Source organism: Mytilus edulis, chromosome 12, assembly GCF_963676685.1.
Source record: "Mytilus edulis chromosome 12, xbMytEdul2.2, whole genome shotgun sequence".
In the NCBI taxonomy this organism is placed as follows: domain Eukaryota; kingdom Metazoa; phylum Mollusca; class Bivalvia; order Mytilida; family Mytilidae; genus Mytilus; species Mytilus edulis.
In genome coordinates this window covers 1,466,683-1,488,637 of record NC_092355.1, presented here as the reverse complement: position 1 = coordinate 1,488,637, position 21,955 = coordinate 1,466,683, and the positions used below count along the sequence as shown (strand labels likewise).

The 21,955-nt window shown below is 33.5% G+C and overlaps 5 protein-coding genes across 5 annotated transcripts in view; 3 read left to right on the top strand and 2 right to left on the bottom strand.

Annotated features, from left to right (window-relative positions):
• The window catches only part of LOC139499401 (uncharacterized), a 333,926-nt gene that overhangs the window by 163,726 nt on the left and 148,245 nt on the right, over nucleotides 1–21,955 (bottom strand). The window lies entirely within an intron of this gene.
• Nucleotides 7,934–9,088, top strand: LOC139499316 (uncharacterized). The gene has a single exon (XM_071287983.1). It carries the CDS (start codon nucleotides 7,934–7,936, stop codon nucleotides 9,086–9,088), a length of 1,155 nt encoding a protein of 384 aa, XP_071144084.1.
• LOC139499315 (uncharacterized protein F54H12.2-like) lies at nucleotides 9,973–11,295 on the top strand. The gene has a single exon (XM_071287982.1). It carries the CDS (start codon nucleotides 9,973–9,975, stop codon nucleotides 11,293–11,295), a length of 1,323 nt encoding a protein of 440 aa, XP_071144083.1.
• On the top strand, nucleotides 13,397–17,200 carry LOC139499313 (uncharacterized). The gene has a single exon (XM_071287981.1). It carries the CDS (start codon nucleotides 13,397–13,399, stop codon nucleotides 17,198–17,200), a length of 3,804 nt encoding a protein of 1,267 aa, XP_071144082.1.
• LOC139499396 (ABC transporter F family member 4-like) lies at nucleotides 18,278–21,941 on the bottom strand. Its single transcript, XM_071288073.1, has 4 exons — nucleotides 20,276–21,941; nucleotides 19,496–19,633; nucleotides 19,114–19,295; nucleotides 18,278–18,424 (listed from the first exon to the last, which is right to left on the bottom strand). Exons 1-3 carry the CDS (start codon nucleotides 20,504–20,506, stop codon nucleotides 19,125–19,127), a joined length of 540 nt encoding a protein of 179 aa, XP_071144174.1. The 5' UTR covers nucleotides 20,507–21,941; the 3' UTR covers nucleotides 18,278–18,424; nucleotides 19,114–19,124.

The window sequence follows — 21,955 nt, the reverse complement described above, 5'->3', positions numbered from 1 at the left end:
AGACAACTCACAATTCTAGTGATTCAAAATTAGGGTCAGGACACCTGCCACGTAAGGGATTCAAACTCGTAACAATATTGTTGACATAGCCTAGTTCAACCACTTACACCACCTGGCTACCAAGGTCCCCACTACTGTACTAAAAATGAAGAAATAAAAATTAGGAAATGTGGTAGGATTGGTCATACAATGAGACCAATATCTATCAGAGTTAAAAAAAAAAAAAAAAAAAAAAAACATACGGTCTTCAACTATGAGCAATAACCCTACCGCATACTCGATTATACTGAATAATAATAATTCTTTATTTAAAGAAGGTTACACAGTTAGCTATAAGGCTAATCTGCCCTGAGACCCTCATGAATAGGCCCCGACATGCAAATTGTGAAACTAACGAAAGCTTACAATTCTAAAACAAAATTACCCATAAGCATTTCTTTCTCAGGAACGGTTACCATTCTATAAAAAAAAAGATAATCCATATGTATTAGCAATTGTTAAAGATGGAACGTTACAACTTCTACAACACAGAGGATACAAAAAAAGGAAACAGAGATAGTTATGAGTATGACATAAATATATGATGTACGTCAATAAGAGAGGTACAACAATATACACGAGACACATTATCCATCTAGAGGCCCAGGGCAGGAACACAATACAACTTATAATACATTTAGATCTAGGAGAACCGCGAAAGAACTCAAGACAGCATAATACAGCGAGAGGCCTAATAAACGACCACAAGACAGTATAATACATTTAGATGACCAGTGCAGGGACATGCTTTTGTCCAAAATACAATATAATACATCTAGAGGCCCTATGTAGGTACACAAGCCACTGTAATACCTTAAGAGGCTTAGCACAGGTACACAGGACAATATGTAGTAAAGCTGCCTCCCTGATGCCAGAGTCGACCGCCAGAGAACACAGGGTCACAAAGAAAAAGAGAGTAAAAGGATCTTTAAAGTGTAAGGTTCGACGTCCGCTGTTTACCGTCGGACCAAAACACGTTACAGGAAGGGAAATCGTATACTTGTGTTTATATGTTATTCTCAGTTATGAAATAAAATATCTGAATAAAATAAAGTTTCATATTTTATTAATATCAAAAATAATCCACGCCGAAGAGATTGGGTCTTGCAGGCTCCGTCACTGGTCTGGTCAGGTCTCCAGTAAAGGTTGGTCTTAAATAGACACACAAAACTAGTATATGTATCTAATGCAACAGTCAAGTAACAAGGTTGTCACTTATTTTGTATCTTTCTTTAATCTCAATTAAAGAATAATAACATCCTTCTATATTATAGAACTAAGAAGAAAACAAGCCCAACAACTTAGTACAACACATTACATGACATATTAATCATGTCAAAACCGCCAACATAACTCTTAATGTGTACCTTCAATAGCACTGTCACCGTCATCGGTAACCGTATTTAGCACCGTCACCGTCACCGGCTACGACAATCTTAAATTAAAACAAAGTTAACTTTCAACGCTTGTCTGCATTTCTAAGACATATTCCAGCTTCTAAGTAAAGTTTGTCACTTCAAATTCTATGTCAACCCAACTGTTGATGTTTTTGGAAAAATGACGCTTTCAGCGGCATGATTCCAATACTATTGACCTGAACTTCCATAACAATTCTCTGCCTACCGCGCTTGTTTCGTATTTACTTTCCATTACATCTTCCCGCCTACCGCTCTTGGTTTCGTATTTACTATTTCATATAGAAACTGGAATCTGCTTGTGTTATCATTTTTGCGTAGTAATCAATCGGGAACCAGTTGACATACCTCCGGTCCTTCTTATTACCAAAAAGATCGAAGTGTACCAACCAATGTTGTTAAGATACTCATAAATCTATTTGTATAACTTTATTGATTATTTGAAGTAAAACTAAAACATTATTAAAACATTAAAGATATATAATTAATCGGGGAAACTTGACAGTCTTTTCTTTTTACAAACAACTTCCTTTTTCATAAGAAAATATAATGTGTCCGTGTTGGTCCACTTTTTGCTAGTTATAAGACAGATCGAAGTACCGGAAATCCGACTCAATCTTTGTTTACTCATTCTTTGTTTACAAAGTTACAACAGTAGAGTCTGAAGGGAAAACGGTAGTATTTAATTTTCCCAGCATTAGGTTGGCCTTTTGTGTACCCAAGACAGGGCGTAGGAAGTCAACTTAAGAGCGCTGTGATTAGATGTAAGGGTACAATATATTTTTTATTTATCTATGAATAACTGCAGTGTGTATATTTACAATATAAATTTTGAAACTTATTGAAATATTTTCTAGAGAATTATTCGAAAAGACTTGCAAAATTTCATAAATTTGGTGCAAAATGTCGGTGGGCATGGATAACATAAACAAGCTCTGTTGGAAGTTGGTCATGATACTATTTGGCTTTAATTTTTAAAACACAATAATAAAGTACTAACACAACATATAACTGTTTTATTCAGGTTTTTATCTTAAAAAGTGGTAAATTTAGAAAATGTTAACATTGTCGCCTATGGCAGAATAAATAGTACCGTTTTCCCTGTAACAGACTGTATCTGTATGCCATGTGAATAAATTGTCGATATCGATGCTGGCTTTAATACAACGGTTTGAGAGAGCGCCGCCGATTTATTGGCGGGGCTGGAGAACAGATTTGAAGCTCTCTACGTTTGATGCGTGCACAACAGTGTCGTCTAGCTGATAATGTCGGCGCGATCACTGTCTTACAAAGGATGAGTTTGAATATTGTACGGTGTTTTACTTGGTGGAATGTCAATACACTCACAGTTAGAGTTATTCTTTACTTGCTTTTCCACAATAATTGTTGCGTGGTATTCTTTGAATTTCTCGGCAATTATGGTTCTCTTCGGACATGCTTTTAGAGGAATTTGTCTGGTTCAATAGCGTGAATCCTTTTTACACAAATACTAAGGCCATAATGAAAAACATTTTGGTTTGCCCAAACCTTACCCAAGGTTGAGACAGTGGGAAGGTAGTTTTTTGAAGCATCGGGTGTTTATTAGTCTTTATGCCTATCTGATTAAAAAGAACTTCTTCAAATCAGGACAATAAAAGAGTTTTGTAAATCGAGAAAAAAATTTGCAGAGACAATCCTTCAACATCTTGAAATTGTTTTGTCAAATTGATTTCATGGATAAATATTATTATCCTTACATCGTATATTTTATGATTTGGATTATATTTTTTGGTTGAGAAAGGTTTCTGCAGATATTTTCAGGTTTGTTTGAGACATGAAGTCAGATGGGATCCCAAGGCCGTAGCTACCCTTGAGGCAAGTGAGGCAATTACACTAATTATTTTTTTTTATACATATATATCAATATACATTTAATAGTCATTTGTTGTTCTGTCTCAACCTTAATTTCTATATAACTTGTCATCATTCCTTTTAAACTATTCTTTCTGGATATAACTCAGCCTCTCAACGGGTGATGTTTCTGGATAACATTAACCTAGTAATGATAATCATCATGGATCTCTAGTTTAAAACAGGCTCTTGCAGAAGAGGAAAAGCGACACTGAAGGTAAAGAAGTAATAATTCTAGTAAACTAGTTTTTTTGTGAACAGAGTCTGAGTATTGCATATAACTTCACTAGAACAATCCAAAAACGATAAGTAGACTGACAAATTAAGTACTGGTCTTCGGAAGGGGGCAGTCCTATCTGCGCGTATTCATTTCTCCATTTAACCAACTTTTGACAAATCAAGTCATCGCAAGGGGACAGTCCTGTCTGCGTTTCACGAACTTTAATCTTTCTCTTTATAGATGAATAAAATATAAATAATATGAAACATGCATGGATTAGTTTCTATCCGTGTTTCTTTAACCTTAAAAATTGAACGAATATCCCATATTCCAATTGGATATTATTGAGGAATGGTAGAACCTTTAACACAGGATTTTGTCTTTGCTTATTCTGGACTACGGAATTTCGTTTCTTTATATTCGGAGTTTCGGAATCGGACACCCCATACTCTTAACCCCTAAATTTAAAGATTCTGGAACTAAAATACCACCAACCATTTCCATTTCAAGAAACTATACAGACATAGGTTTAGTATAACAAGGGGGAAGGCCGGCATTACGTTATATTACATATAAAAGCACAGCGCAGATACACAAGATATTAAAATACAACTAGACTCCTAGCGCAGGTACACAAGACTACAATACATCTTGAGGCCAAACACAGGTACACAAGCAAATATATTACATCTAGAGGCCCTGCACATGATGTAATGGAAAGCTTCTGTTTAGAGCCAATACATATAGCTTTCGTTTTAGATACATTTACAGCCATTTTATTGTTACCACACCAGCACAAAATATCTTGTAAAACCGTATTAATTTTTTGACTTTTGTTTTGTCCAGTGACTGATATTGTGCTCTCATCAGCAAATAAATCGGTGTTATGATTAGGATTAAACAAAGGAAGGTCATTGATAAAAATTAAAAACAACACCGGTCCTAATACGGTAACCTTTTACTAAAAGTTTAAAACCAAATATCAGGAGGATCTAGGTTGGTAATTTGTAATTTATGATAGAAATGCAACGAACACTTCACAGGTAGGATGAACGGAAGAACGACAGAAAATATGGAAGAACAAACAAACGTATAAATTGGAACCCAAACCGTAATAACTCTCCCACTCTCATAGTATTAAGGAGAGGGAGCAGGGTACCCCCTCCCTTTTCCCCATTTGTGAAGATAGGAGTTTTTAAAGGCCTTGACTGGTTATACGGGTGAGCCCTCACATGCCCCGTTTGTGGGAACATTCTTCTTGATTATCTATGGAGTCAAATAAAGTATGACTATAGCGGGCCCCATCTTTAGCAGTCAGTGCACCTCCCCTCCCCCTTATAAAAAATTATAGGTCTGACACTGGCATGGTTGAATTATTATTACCTAATTGTCGACTTAATGTTTTTAATGTTTAAAAACTATTGTGAGAGGCTTTGGCGAGGGCGTCGATAAAGTGCTATGGCGTTGGCGTTGTGGATATTATAACGTATCAGATTTTTTATTCACCTTTGAAATTGATCTTTCATTGATTGATCATCATCTACATTAACAAATTGAAGGATGTTAATTTATTTTATTATATTGTTAACACCTAAATCAAATAATCAGATTATTCCGTTACACATGTTAGGTAGTCATGCGCATGTCAGAACGAACAATATCGATCCGTCAAGGAGATTGTGAGTATTTTGCCAACGAAACAGCAATCAGACAACACAATTAAAAAATGCATCTAAAAAGCAGCATAGTGGTCAACGAAAGACTAATGTTAATACAACAGAGAGACGAAAAATACCAAACGGATATTAAAACTCACAAGTCAAAAACAAACTGATAATGTCATGGCAGAAAACGAGCCCCACCAAAAACCGGAGGTGATATCAGGTGCTACATCAGATAGTTTTAAAATTTGTTTTCTATTTGTGCGTCTCTAGTGTAAAACATATTGTGAATAAAAATAAACAGAAACTAGTTTTAAAAGATCTGTCTGCAAGATTAATTTCTCCAAAATAACAAATATTGTATACTCAGTCTTGTAAAAAGCCAACTGTATCATAACTATTAAATTGTATTTTGCATATGAAGGTATATATAATATAGTATTTTGCTTTTCGCTATTACAATTTTCTTAAAATATCGGTTGATGATGTCACTGTTCACATATATATAGGAAGATGTGGTATAAGTGCCAATGAGACAACTCTCCATCCAAGCCACAATTTATAAAAGTAACCACATATTCAATAATAATTGTAAAAAGCAAACAGTTTCTAATGGTCTCAACTTGAAACTTAATTCAAATAATGATAAGGTTGTTGTCTTTCTGAAATTGTTTGGCATCTCACCCCTTCTTTTATTAATTTTGTATTTAATATGTATTTTTTGATTGATTCAAGCCAATTCAATTGATATCAAATAGTGTGTCTTTCTATGTTGTGATGTTACAGTTTTGAATTAGGTGAGGGTAAAGGTTGATACTTATTAAAACGTTATAAACCGCTGTTTGCACATGTCATAATTCAGGAACCTGATACTCAGTGGTTGTCGTTAACCTTGTTTATGTTGTTCATAACTATTTCTCGTTTCTCGATTTTTATATAGATTAAACCGTTGTTTCTTTTTGTCGAGCATGCGCCTTGTGTCGCAGGAAGTTTGACATAGGGATAGTGATCCAGCGGTGTCGGCGGCGGCTACTATGGCTGTGTTAGGCAAATTCTTAAAAGCTTCATATGTTAGAAAGAGGAACCCCTTGGTGCTTCATCAGTGATCTGGAAGGTTTTTTTCACTATGGGCCCAGGGCCCCTAAAAAATAAATTCAATGGGCCATTTTAAAAAATAATGGGCCATGTTGTCAAATGAGTGGGCCATTTGAATTGACTTCTGTAAAAAAAAAAAAAGTATCAGTATATTTTGGCAATGAGGTGTTGGTACATGTACTTACCTTAATGATTTTAAATAAAATCATGGATATTGTTCCTGAGTGTGATTTTGTAATTTCAATTTCAATGAATATACAATAACTTCTTCCAACCCCAACAATATTTAAGTTAACCTTTATTTACAATGTTAAAACTGGTACTGTTGCCTTGTTCATTTTCATGTTTTTTTTTGTACATTAAATTTGGGTCTTCGTCGATACCATACTTATTCCAGACGTTCCGTATCAGAGGATATTTCAGGCATTTCCTCTGCACTTCTTGTATTATTATTACTTCGTCACAGTGACAAGAATAACAGTATAGAGTATCATTATTCAAAGAACAAAACAACAAATCGCTGAAGTCATGTTTACAAAATGTCAAAACGAGCCAAAGACCAAAAAATGACAAGGACAGTTAAGCGTCTTTTATGGAGACAAAAACTATATTCCTAAAAAGTCTTGGGGTTCTTCAATCGAAATAATAGCGAGCTAAACTAAATAAGATTATTATTAGAGTTAAATCTCGTCTGTACTAGCCAAATTTCACAAATTTAAAGTTGTTTTTAAAAAAAATATATCATGAATGATGGTTAATTACGTTTTTCTGGTTATCAGTTAGACCAGTAGTATATATTGTGTGGCAGCAGCAAATATTTTTGCCACGTTGACAAAAATTTTGCCCCCGTCAGCAAAAATTGCATAATATATTTGTTGGATAATATCAAAATATTGATTTTTAATTTGTAAAATATAAAAGAATGTTTTTATTTTTTTTTTCACTGCATTAAACAATTTTAATGCATTACCAATCAATTTAACATTGTTGATATGCTGGATATGGAAGTAGTAAAAGTAAATTGAACATTTAAAAAAAATTTTCATTTCATTAAACAATTTAACGCATTACCAATCATTTAAATTGTTGATATGCTGGATATGGAAGTAGTAAAAGGAACATTTAAAACAATTTGAGAGCTTTAATTTGATAAAAGTTTAATTGGTAAATATAATAATTAACCCTAACCCTAACCCTAACCCTAACCCTAACCCTAACCCAAACAAAAATATCATACATTATAAATTATTATTATTATTAATAAAACATGGATGAGATAGAATCATGTGAAAATATAGCCAGACTTGATAACATATTCGATATAATATATGCAAAGTCAGTTTTTGACATTCTGAAGAAGGAAAATCAAGTGGAACACATAAGTGGAGGAAATGCATGGGATTTTTTTTATCAAGTAGAAACAGATAAAGTGTACACCGATTTTGTTAATTTAGTCAGACAATCAAATATTCCAGATAATGTGAGAGTCTACTATCAACTTACATTTTTACAATCAACAGATTGGAAAAATACTATATTGAAAACACCGCACAGAGCATCTCGCATAATAGATAAAGTTGAAAAAATGATAGATTTGGAACCTATTTTTAACAATGGAAAATGATGATTTAGATGAAAAACTTAGGAATGTATATTACAATACAGCAAATGGGGGAGCATACCTAAGTGCTGAAAAAATTTATCAAACGTTGAAGACATCAAGAGATGGAAATGTACCAAGCGTATACAAGATCAGGAAATGGATGGAAAAAATAGACGACTACAATTTACAAAAACCTGTAAAACGTAGAATTAAAAGAGTGAAAATAATTGTATCGGAACCGTATGAGCAATACGATGCTGACCTTATGGATGTATCCAACATACAGAAATATAACAATAAGACACGTTTCCTGTTGGTTGTTATCGATATTTTCACACGGTTTTTATGGATTTATCCATTAAAAAACAAGTTTGGGAAGACAGTAGCTGATGCATTTGAAAAAATCTTCAAACATGGTAAAATCCCTTTGAAGGTTTCCACAGATGCGGGAACTGAATTCAAAAACAAAGATTTGAAACGTGTGTTTAAAAAATATGACATTTACCATCATGTCTATTTAAATTCCGACAGTAGTAAAGCGTCAATAGCAGAGAGGGTCAATTTGACATTTCGGAGGATGATGTTCCGATATTTTACAAAGCATAGAACTTATAGCTATCTCAATGTTCTACAAAATTTGGTAGCAAGTTATAATGCAACGCCACATAGAAGTTTAAATAATACAGCTCCAAAAGATGTGAATGAGAAAAACAAATATGATTTGTGGGCATATATGTATATTAAAACTCCACCCAAAGAAAAACGAATCAGAGAAAAGAAAGAAACATTAAAAGTACAACGTAAAAGAGGGAAACAGTTTCATTTTAAAATCAATGACATGGTAAGACTGAGCCATTTGAAGAAACCGTTTCAAAGAGCTTATCAGCAACAGTGGACCTCCGAAATATTTAAAATATATAGACGATTTCTAATACATGGGAAAATCTTTTATAAAGTACAAGATTTTTTGGACAAGGAAGTTGTAGGCAATTTCAATTATACAGAGTTGCAGCGTGTGAAAAAGGAGGCTGACGCATTGTGGTTTGTTGAGAAAGTGCTTAAATGGCGAAGGCGGAATGGTCAACGTGAGGGTTATGTAAAATTCCAGGATTGGGATAAACGTTTTTGTCAGTGGATTCCTGAGAGAGATATTGTTGACTTTTAAAATGAGCTTTTACATGGTCATTAACAGTAACAAAAATTTAGACATTTACCCACATAACAGACCACACAAATTCCGTACATATCTTCAGACGCCAATAGTGATGAAATCAAAATGGAAAGTCGCATTAGTTGATATTAAATTATCATCAAATAATGATCTATATATATATGCAAACATATGCGGTGATGTAATAGTCGATGGTAACAAACAACCCTTATTGAAGCGAATATGTTGCTGCTCTCAAACTGAATACTACCACTTTGATCAACTTGCATACATTCCAGTGGTGAAAAGTGAAATAAGAGACATTGAATTCTTTATTACTGACATGCAAGGGAGTCATGCATCATTTTTAAAAAATCCAGTGTCGATTACACTGCACTTCAGGTCGTATCCATACTTTGCATGATAATCATGGAATTGAACAATTCTCAATATGTGCTAGACCCTAGGACATGGATAATGTACTATGAAAATCTAGCGAATGACAAACATCACAATTCATATCTTAATAATTCATACAGAAGAACTATCCAGAGTGGTGGTTCCCTCACTAATTCAGCAGCTAGCTTCATGGAACCAATCACATTACCACAAAGTAAACCACATGCGCAATCACCCATTAAACTTGTAACACATGCACAGCAGCAGGTGGAAAATGCTAAGTCGGAAATTAGTCGAGCTGTGAAAAAGATAAAACGCAAACGTGGGAAGTTACAAAACAGTAATAGAAAAAGCCATAGAGGGGAGCAGAAGAAAACGAAAAAGACAAAGAAAGGAGGAAGGAAAAATAAAACAAACAGTAAGAAAGGAAGTGTACAGAGTGTGAAAAAAAGATTAAAGAATCAGCTAATTGAAAAGGATATTTTCCAGTAAAATTCAAAATGGCTAAAATAAATCCTGAAACATTTCATGAGCTGCAACCAAGTCAGTTGTCTTTATTCAATCTACCAGGTCATCAAACTGCAGTCACAAGAATCACATATGAACATATTCGACCAGCTGCAACTTTTACAAAGACATCGCCAATAGAGTTTCACATATCTGGTGGAACAGAGTATCTAGACTTAAGTAAATCAACAATGCATGTACGTCTAAGACTTAAAAGAGGAGATGGAACCATAGCAGATAGCAGTGACGTTAATTGCGGGCCTGTGAACTATGTTTTGCATGCATTATTTAATCAAATAGATGTTTTAATTCAAAATAAAATTGTCACATCTTCAACAGGATTTTACCCTTACAAAGCTTATATGCAAACTTTATTGAAATATGGGAAAGAAGCTAAAGAATCGCAGCTCTCAAGTCAATTATGGATAGACGATCATCAAGGAACATTGGATGATGCAGATTGTAACACAGGATCAAATCTTGGGCTCTACAGAAGAACAGCATACATAAAAAATGGTAAAACTGTTGATCTTGAAGGAAACATTTTCCATCCCCTGTTTTCAATGAATCGTTACATATTAAATCAAGTAGGAGTTACTGTGAAATTCTACAGATCGAGACCAGAATTTTATCTAATGTCGGTTGATGAAGATGCTGATTATTACCTTGAGATTGAAGATATGTATCTATCAATAGCAAAGATCCACGTTCACCCCGGCATTGTATATGGCCACGATTCTATACTCAGGACAGTAAACGCTAAATATCCCATTGTGCAAAATGATGTTCGCACAATTTCACTTCCAGCTGGTCAAATAAGTTTTAACTTCAACAACATATTCCAGAATAATAGACCCAATAAGGTATTGATAGCCTTTACGGGGAGTCAAAACATAGCAGGTGACTACTCACTATGTCCGTGGACATTCAAACATTGCCACCTAAGTGAAATAAATCTTAAAGTTGAGGGAGTGCCAGTTTCCGGGAATCCTGTCAGAGTAAAATTTGACTCGTCAAGTGGAGAATCATCCATTGTTGCATTTCGCAATCTATTTGAGGTTGCTGGGAAAACTCTGCAAGACTGTGGTAATGGATTAAACAGAGACAGTTTTTCTGAAGGATATGCCTTGTATGCCTTTCAACTGGAACCAATTTTTGAAGGTTTAGATTATTTAACATTGAAAAGGAATGAACGTGTCAATTTGGAATGCACATTTGATTCTCCCCTCACTGAACCAACAACTATAATCATTTATAGTGAATTTAGTGGATATTTTGAAATAACTCAAACTCGAGACATCATAATTCAAGAATGAACACTATGCAATTGGAGTGTATGATTAATTGTGATGAACTAATGAAGGATAAAATTGTTGGTATATTTGCAGCAGATCAGATACCTAAGATAGTGAGAAATCGACCCATGGGATTTATTTGTAACACTGAAAATCATTTTGAGAATGGTGCACACTGGATCGCCTTTTTCATAAATGAGGAACGAAGAGGGATATTTTTCGACAGCTTCGCACACTCTCCCGATTATTATTCACGTCACTTCTTAAAATTCTTTGAACACAATGCGATATCTCTGGAAATAAATCAAAAACGATTACAGAGTGAGAATTCATCAGTATGCGGTCAATATTGCATTTTCATCTTATCACTCTTATGTAGAGAGTATGATCTAACTAACATTCACGATTTTTTCAGTGATAATCATCAAGCAAACGACATCTTTGTTTTCAATGTGATTGGTAAAACCTATTCACACTGCATATGAAAAAGTGTTTAAAATGATGAGACACATGGTAACAATCATCATTCGAGCAAGAGGTGATCATCATGAGTTTGGTGAAATTTCAAACACCCATGACTTCAATATGTGTCGGTCCAACGGGTTCAGGAAAAACTACATACATTAAAAGATTATTAGAGAACGCTCAGGAAATGTTTACAATACCACCTCAGAAGATATACTACTGTTACAGCATATGGCAAGATGTCTTCGATGAATTGAAAAAAACTGTCTCCAACATTTCATTTCAACTGGAACTGCCTGATGAAAGTGATTTTCTTGTTGATAAGGATATACACACATTATGGATCATTGATGATAAAATGGATGAAGTAGTGGACTGTAAACTGATGCAGAAGATTTATTGCGTTTTAAGTCATCACACCTTAACATCAATTATTTTTATACTACAAAATTTATATCAGAAGGGGAAGGTTATGCGATCAATCAGTTTGAATTCTCACGTCTTTTTTCTTTTCAAAAATGGTAGAGATTCACTGCAAATACAATCTTTAGCTCGACAAATGTTTCCAGGTCAAGTTCGCTTTTTCATGGACGTTTACCAACGTGCAATTAGCAGACCATACAATTGCTTGATAGTGGATATAGCACCAGGTTCAAACCCTGAATATCAGTTGCGCGCAAATCCTTTTCCGGGGGAGGACACGATTGTTTATCAACCAAAATGATTTTAAAAGAATCAAGTAGAAGCTTCCTTAAATTATTGGCGAACACTACACCTGAACAATCTGCTCAAATCATAAAAAGCACGGACCACAGACAATTACAACTATTAGTAGAAATAGTATTCAACTGTCTAAAAAGCGTCATACCATTGTCTGAGAGGGTTAAAAGGAATCTTTCAACTTTTGCAAAGTTCATTCGTGCTGTGGTAGTTAATAATATAACACCTCAGTTGAGGAGAAAACGTTTACTGAAGATAATTGTTATTATTCCAACATTGATATCATCTTTTTTCAAATACTATGACTCGGGAGTTAATACTATTACCCAAGGAGAAATATGAAAGATTGATGAATATGTCCAACCAATGTGAAATTGTTAATGTGAAAGAAAAAGAAAAGGAATATGATGGTAAAGATAGTGACAGTATAAAAACAGAAATAAACCTAGAAGAAGATGTAACCAAACAACATGGTAGTGGTCAGGTTTTGCAAAAAACAGAATTGAAAAATTTAAAAGAAACTGTAGATCGATCAAAATCAGACAATCAAGAGGAAAATAGGATGGATGTTGATGAATATGATGGTGCAGCAGAGGGTAAAGCTATCAAGATGTCTCCTGAAAAATTCTTAAGAAATGTGGAAAAATCGCAAAATCGCAAAAGATTAAAGAGTAAATGGTTATCATTTCATTTGTAATGAAGAAGTGGATTATTTAAAACTATTGGAGACTTCAATCAATCACTTGTATTTTTCTTTAAATTTGTCTATATTTATATATGTATATAATATATTGTCTATTTGTATATTTACACTGTGTACCTTTAAATTTAATTAATAAAATAAATATTTAGATAACATATGTTCGCCTATTAGTTCTAGTCCACGATCGCGTAGTATATATAAAACGTTGAAAGTGCTATTGATATCACAATTGTCATGGCTGATGATCATTTCTGCGAGGATTTATTGCGTCTTTATCCTGACAGTAACCCTCAATATCAACAGCAGTTGCGAGAGTTAAATGATCGATTGAGTGTTGATAATGACAACAGATCAAATCTTACGGTTAAGGTCTATTCATGTTATTATTGTAAACTTCTGTTTGATCACCCTTCCAAACTGAAGAGACACCAGAGAAACAGTTGTACATTTCCATGTCGACAATGTGATAGACATTTTGATTCAGCGGAAAATTTGTTTAAACATAGCAACATCGATCATACAACTTATCAGACTGGTTCAGGAAACACTGATTCAAATTCACATACTACAATCAAACATAAAAGTGTGGATAAGTCTGCTCTCTTGGGAATAGCACGAGCTCGTTTCATTTATCCGAATGAGGATAATGGGGAAAAGTATGATCTTCTAGCATTTTTATCTGGAATTAAGCATGAGGTAAAAACTCATTTACAAGAGATGTGTGATGAACTCGGTCATATTAAGTGGTATATGAATTGTCTTGTGCAAATGATCAAGCCGAATGGAGGTGAAGGTGGTAATGATTTAAAGAATAATGCACATTTTATCTCGAAGACATCGAATCTAGTTGATAGAGCAAATATAGATGATGAACATGATATTAATGTGACATATCAAAAAATATTCAAAAGTTTTGATGAGTATATACGAAATGGGAGCGGTTGGTCATTAGATCATATTAAACACATTGAGATTAATACAGCTAAATATAAACCTTTAGGCGGTGGATCGTATATACCCCTACCAAGAACTCTTGCTGCAACCAGAGCGTTACTCAACATAAGAAACTTAGATGAAAAATGTTTTGTATATGCTATTATAGCATCCATACATCCTACGTGTTCAGGTGACCCTTCTAAAGTGCATCACTACATCCCATATGAACATGAATTGAACATGGAAGGTATACAATTGCCCGTTGCACCATCATTTGTGAGTAAATTTGAAAGGCAGAATAACATTTCAGTAATGGTGTTAGGATTTGAAGAGGGTGAATTTTTCCCCCTCCATGTAACAGGTCTAAGAGAAGCTCATCATGAAGTTGACTTATTGTATTTGAAAAGTGGGAATAAAAGTCACTGGTGTTTGATTACAGATCTCAATAGACTTTTATATCGAACAAAATGCTTGGGACGCAGTCATAAGTATTGCAGATTCTGTTTATCAGGTTTCACCAGTGAACATACTTTAGAGAAACATATAAAATACTGCTCAAAATTTGAAGCTCAACATGTGACATATCCCACCAAGGGGGTAGACGATATACTAACATTTCAAGATCACGCCAAACAGTTACAAACATCATTTGTTATTTATGCTGACATGGAAACATTTTGCGAACCTATGGTTACTGAAGAGCCAGAAGATAATCGAACCAGCACAACGAAATTAACAAAGTTGATACCATGCGGGTACGGTTATCAAGTTGTTTGCATCGATGACAGATACACTCAACCACCTAAAATATATAGAGGTGAAAATGTTAGTGAACACTTCCTTCATAGTCTTCTTGACGAAAATAAACGTATAAAGGCTATTTTGAACAATCCTGAACCCTTGTGCATGACTGTTGAAGATGAGGAAGATTTTCAATCAAGTACACATTGCCACATTTGCATGGAAGAATTTACAGATTCCACTATCCGCGTTCGAGACCATGCACATGTTTCAGGTAAATTTCGTGGCGCTTCATGCAGAGATTGCAATCTTAATTTTAAAGAACACACATTCGTGCCAGTTATATTTCATAACCTGAAACAGTTTGATGCACATTTAATCTGTTCCTCGATAGGTATTTTCAAGAGTGAAGAAATTGGCTGCATAGCCACGAATGCAGAAAAGTACATCAGTTTCAACCTATCCAATCTGCGCTTTATCGATTCATACCAGTTTTTGAATTGTTCACTAGAGGAATTGGTATCGTCAATGTCTAAGGAGAATCCGAAAGAAACATTTAAACATTTTACAAAAGAATTTGATGATGATAAGCGGATTGCTCTTTTGTTGAAAAAAGGAACATATCCTTACGAATACATTGACAATGCAGCAAGGTTCAATGAAACTGAATTACCCTCTATAGACAAATTCTACAGCAATTTATCAGAGAAAACAATTAGTCAAACCGAGTATGAACATGCGCAACGGGTATGGAATCAAATGAATATTAAGAATATAGGCGAATATCACGATCTTTATCTAAAAACTGACGTTCTATTATTAGCTGATGTATTTGAAACTTTCAGGAAGAAGTGGATAACGAACTATTCCCTCGACCCTGCAAATTATTACACTCTTCCAGGGCTTTCCTGGCAATCTGCATTGAAAATGACTGGTGTGAGACTTGAGCTATTGACAGATCCTACAATGTGGCTCTTCTTTGAGCAGAGTATACGAGGAGGTTTAACAATGGTGAGCTGCAGACATGCAAAAGCAAACAATCCCTACTTGAGCAATTATGATCCAGCTTTACCAACTTCATACTTGATGTATGTAGATGCGAACAATTTATACGGTTTAAGCATGAGCATGCCATTAGCTGTGGGGAAATTCCAGTGGTTGTCAGAAGAGGAAATAAACGATTTCAATGTCTTAAATGTATCCAATAACGCTGACATCGGATATGTCATTGAATGCGATTTGGATTACCCAGATAACTTACACGATCTTCACAATGATTTTCCTCTTGCAGTTGAAAAAGGAGTGATAACAAATGAAATGCTTTCACCTCATTCACGTCATCTGTATGAGCAAGCAAATGATGATGGGAAAGAATACCAACCGAGCACCAAATTGCTAGCTACTTTGAAAGATAAAAAGCATTACATCTTGCACTATGTGAATCTAAAGTTATACCTCAAACTAGGTTTGGTTTTGAAGAAGATTCACAATATAGTTTCATTTGAACAGCGTCCATGGTTGAAACAGTATATTGACTTCAATACCGAAATGAGGAAAAAGGCTACTAGCAATTTCGAGCAAAAACTTTTTAAAAATGGCAACAATGCTATTTTCGGTAAATCAATGGAATCGTTGCGGAAACATATCAACTTCTCTCTCTGTCATAGGTGGGATAAGTTTCAAAAACTTACTGCAAAATCATCATTTAAAAGCTTTAAGATATTCAACGACCACTTGTGCGGCGTGCTACAAACCAAAACAAAAATTTTCTTCAACAAACCAATTTACCTAGGACAAATGATTCTCGATCTGTCAAAGGCGCACATGGTTGATTACTACTACAACCACATGAAAAAACTATACAAGGAGAATGTAACATTATGTTACACAGATACTGACAGTTTCATTATGCATGTGAGAACTGATGACATATATAGAGACATGTCGTTAAACAGTGAGCTATATGACTTTTCAAATTATCCAGCTGATCACCCTCTTTACACCAAAGACAGGAAATCGATTATTGGTTTATTCAAAGATGAATGCAAGTCCATTCAAATGGTGGAATATATCGGACTAAGAGCAAAAATGTATAGTTTTATCACCGCAGACGACAAGGAAACTGTAGTAGCAAAGGGTATTAAAACCCGAAATGTTAGATTCGAACAATATAAAAACACCTTGTTCAATTGTTCTCCACTACTCTCGCATATGTACACTTTGAGAAGTTTCAACCATCAGATTCACATGGTGAAGGTTGTGAAAAGTGGACTATCACCATATGATGACAAGAGACACTTGCTGGATGATAATGTGCATTCGCTAGCATATTTTCATAGAAAATTAAAAGAAAAACATTAATACAATTGTAAATTGAAAAAAAAATCCATATCCGTAATAAATTCAAGAAAAAGAAAACACACTGTACAATAATTATATAATATTTTATTTCATGTAAATAAATATATGATTTTATAATAAAATATATCAACATATTTAAGTTTTATCCGTTTGCTATCAACCTGGGGAAGTGAAATACATAGGGCAATGGGGAGTAGCATGGTAAAATGGCGACTTTAACTTAAAAACCCCAATGAAAATACATAACTTTAAAACCCAAATGGACCTTCAAACAAACTTCAAACATAATGACAATAGGACAATGGGGAATAACACCTTCAAACATTAAGGCAATAGGACAATGGGGAATAACACCTTCAAACATAGGACAATGTGAAATAACACCTTCGAACATTAGAACAATGGGGAATAGCACCTTCAAACATTAGAACAATGGGGAATAACACCTTCAAACATTATGTCAATGGGGAATAACACCTTCAAATGGGGAATAACACCTTCAAACACACCAGTGAAATACATTGGACAATGGGGAATAACACCTTCAAACACGATGAAAATATTACAAATAAATTTTAGATTAAAATATAAGAGACATATTCTTTGGTAAATTAAACACAATTATGAAAATGGGGAATTACACCTTCAAACGCACCAGTGAAATACATTGTGCAATGGGGAAAAAGACCTTCAAACACGATGAAAATATTACAAATAAATTTCTTAAATTTTAGATTAAAATATATGAGACATATTCTTTGGTAAATTAAACACGTGAAAATCGCATGTTTAATATTTTCCTTAAAATATCGGAAAAGTTCTCCCTATTGAACGAAAGTCCGAGTGAATTTAAAACAGACCCTGGGACGTTCTTTAAATGAATGAATATCTCTTCAGATGTGAAATGGCTGCATTCCCTTATCATTTTATTTAATTGATATCTTTGATCAAAAATTTCCTCGGCAGCATTAAACACATCTAATTCGGCAAATCCAGGATTTAAAACAAATTGAAAGTCTGCATAATCCATAAAAATAATTAAAATTGGTGAGGGAATTTTACAAAAAAAATCTCTCATTTGAATATCACATTTTGTTGTTAATTTATTATAAATACATGCAACAGATAAAGTTCTTAATGAAGGTGGAGCTGACCGCTTTCGTTTTTCACTCAGTGTCTTTTTTTCTACTTCTTCTCCCATTGTCCTTTTTCTGTTCTGATTGGCTAAAAGAAATAAATAAGATACATAAACTCTAGTAAAATAGTTTTCACATCATAAATCTACAGATACATGCATGAAAACAAATGAACAAAGTGCGACACCTGTATTAAGAAATTGGATTTCATAATGGAGATTTCTAAAATAAATGAAAAGGATGAATTGAGTAGTGCAAATGTGGAAGAATATTCACTTAAAATGACAGATGAGCATGATTACAATTTTATCAATATGGATACAGCTGAAATCAGTGACCAGTTTCCACAACTGCACTGGCTTGGTGCAAAGATGAAAATTGTCGGATTGTTATTCTGTTCGATAACTCTAGCAGTTATATTAATAAATGGGCCATTAAACAGTGAAAATGATCCTCCATTCATATCTGATGATGTTAAACGAAACAGTAGCGGAAACGATTTATTTTGTAATAAAATGGACACTTTTGCTTTATCTGAAGATATTTTTGTAAATACATGTATATTGAATAGTGAACTGTTTGTATTATTGAGAAATGATCCTCTTAGAAATGAGATCGCTTTAAATCAAAGGCAATGGTTTTATCTTAAAGCGAGTATTTCACATATTGATAAATCAATCTTTGATTGGAAAAATGTTGCTAAGTTATAAATGATTTCTATCCTAACTATTGTATATAAGAACATATTAGAAACAGAATAAAAATTTGATCACTTACTGGTGTTATCTTCACTCGCCATCTTCAACTGCTTCAGAAAGTATGAATCCAGCTCCAGCTGTTTTCTTTTTCTTCTTTAGCCCCTTGAACGGGCCAGATTCTGCTGCAACAATCACCTTTCTGACGTCCGACTCTGACACTCCCGCCTCCTCATCGCTATCGCTGATAGCAATCACCTTTCTCTAAAATAAGAATATCATAATATAGAAAATCATCTTAAAATTTTAAAGTTATTTCAATGTTTTCAATTTTTTTTTTTTTTTTTTTTTTTTTTTTCTTTTTATGGTACATTTAATTGGATAATTACTTTAAATTCATAAACTTGAAAATTATAACTACTTATTTTGATTTACATAGAAAAAAAAAACAAAAGTTGTTTTACCTTTCTTTTCAAAGTAACTTTTTTTACTTCTTCTTCTTCTACTTCTTCTTCTTCTTCTTCTTCTTCTTCTTCTTCTTCTTCTTCTTCTTCTTCCTCTTCAACAACTATAACCTTCTTTTTCCTGCTAGGTTTTTGCAGCTAAAAAAATTAATATATAATAAAAACAATTGAACGTGTAAGAAATCATATAAATCAACGTTTGCTGTGGGAAAGAAATTCGTATTTATTAGCGGTTGAGAAATTTACCTAGAAACAAAAATGTTGAAATATCTGCAACTGAACGTTTATCAAAACATTTTTTACTTGCTATCAATAACTTTGAAAATTAATACTAACAGTGGTGAAATCAACCCAGAAACAAGTGAAATATCTGCAGCTGAACGCAAGCCGCTTGTAAATACTCTCTATCAATAACTTACTTTTAACTAAAACGTTTGTTGTATATTAAACCTATAAAGTATATATTTATGTTCAATTATTTGCTGTTGAAGGATAATTAGAACGTTTATCATATAGTTTTTACTCGCTTTCAATAACTTTGAAAATTATGTGTACTTACTAGCAGTAGTGAAATTTACGAAAAAACATATAAGGTGAAACATCTGCAGCTGGTGCTTTTATTAAACACTCGCAATATCTTACTTTAAAATAATTTTGTAGATCGCTCCTATTTCTTAGAGAATAAAATATATATCACGCTCAACTATTTGCTGCTGAACGATAATAATTTAGCTATATGTTCATGTAAATATTTACTGCTAAATATTAGAAATCACTAACCTGTTTTTTTATTTCTGCCTCAGCTTTTAAAAGAACTGGCTTCAGATTGCATAGCTCTTTAAACTCATCAGTCCCAAGAGTTATGCTTCTGCTACTTGTTAAACTGCCTATGTGGATATAAACATATCCCTTGTACGGTGTAACCGCAATGTTCTTCTTTCTTCCAAAATTCAACTCAGCCCGCTCTACTTCTCCACCAAATCCCCTCATGTACTCAACCTGGTTCATCATTTTTATCGCTTTATGATAGAATTGAGTGTACCGCGTTAATAAAGGAATAAAGCTTCCGTTTCATTAAATTATGAATAATAGTTTCCAACACTTATTTACTCCTAAAGGCTCGCCAACCTTCCATTATCCATGTTACACCATTTTATTAATTCATATGTAATTTCAGTGTAGATCTGTCCCGATCGCGATTTTTCATGTCAGATTGATCTCCAATATTGCGGCAGTATTTGGATAATACACCTTCTGTTTACATTAAATCTTAGTTCATCAGTTTAAATATAAAGTGTTTATCACCTTTCAAATTTGAAAAGTGATCATTACTCAATAAATTTTGATTGTTTTTATTTAAGATCAATTATATATTATAGATTTGTTCGAACCGGATTTTGATGGTTATTTTTTACATCTCATTACTATTTTTTCTCTCTATATATAATTTTTCCTTCATTAAAACAAAACCTATTTTCTTTTCTTTTCTTTGGATCATATTTTCAATGGTAAATCGAGTTGGATTTTGACGATTATTTTTACATCTCATTACTATCTCCTTTTTTTTCTCTCTCTCTCTCGCTCTAATTTTTTTCATCGTTAAAACACCTTTTTTCTTTTCTTTGGATCATAGTTTCAATGGTGAATCCTATCTCCTTTTTCTCTCTCTCTATTTTTTCCTTCGTTAGAACATAAGCGACTTTTTTCTTTTCTTTGGATCATCTTTTCTTTGGATCATATTTTCAATGGTGGATCATATCTCCTTTTTCTCTCTCTCTCTATTTTTCCCCCTACATGCTACTTTTTTCTTTTCTTTTCTTTGGATCGTAGTTAATTGTTTTGCTCATGACTTTTTTGCAGCTAGCTAATTTTTCCCATGTGTAAATATTTCATTTGATAAGATTTGAGATTGAAGCTTGTGGATTACCATCTTTTATAATTAATAGTTGATAAAAATGTTTTAAGCAAAGTTTTTGTTTTGCAAATTTCTAGATATGCTCTTTTCTTTTCTTTGGATCATTGTAAATGGTGAATCTTGTTTTGTTCATGACTTTTTTTTCAGCTAGCTTCTTTTTTCCTGTGTAAATATTTCATTTTCTTGACAAGATTTGAGATTGAAGCTTGTGGTTTGACCTCTTTGAAGAGTTGTCTCATCAGCAATTAAACCATATTTCTTTTATAATTAATAAATTTAAAGTAGATAAAAATTAATTAAGCAAAGTTTTTGTTTGCAAATTTCTAGATGATATACAAATGGTGTCAACTGGTAATCATCCACATTGATTGGGGTAGCAATGCAGTGGGAAAAGTTTAAGAAAAGTCTAATTTATTAACACATATCAAATACAAATACTTTATTCCATGAAACAACATAGTAAGTTTCAAAACAAATCAAGTTTTCTGCACTATTTATATAACAATTGTAAATAATATAAACAAGAGAACTATCAAATGAAATTT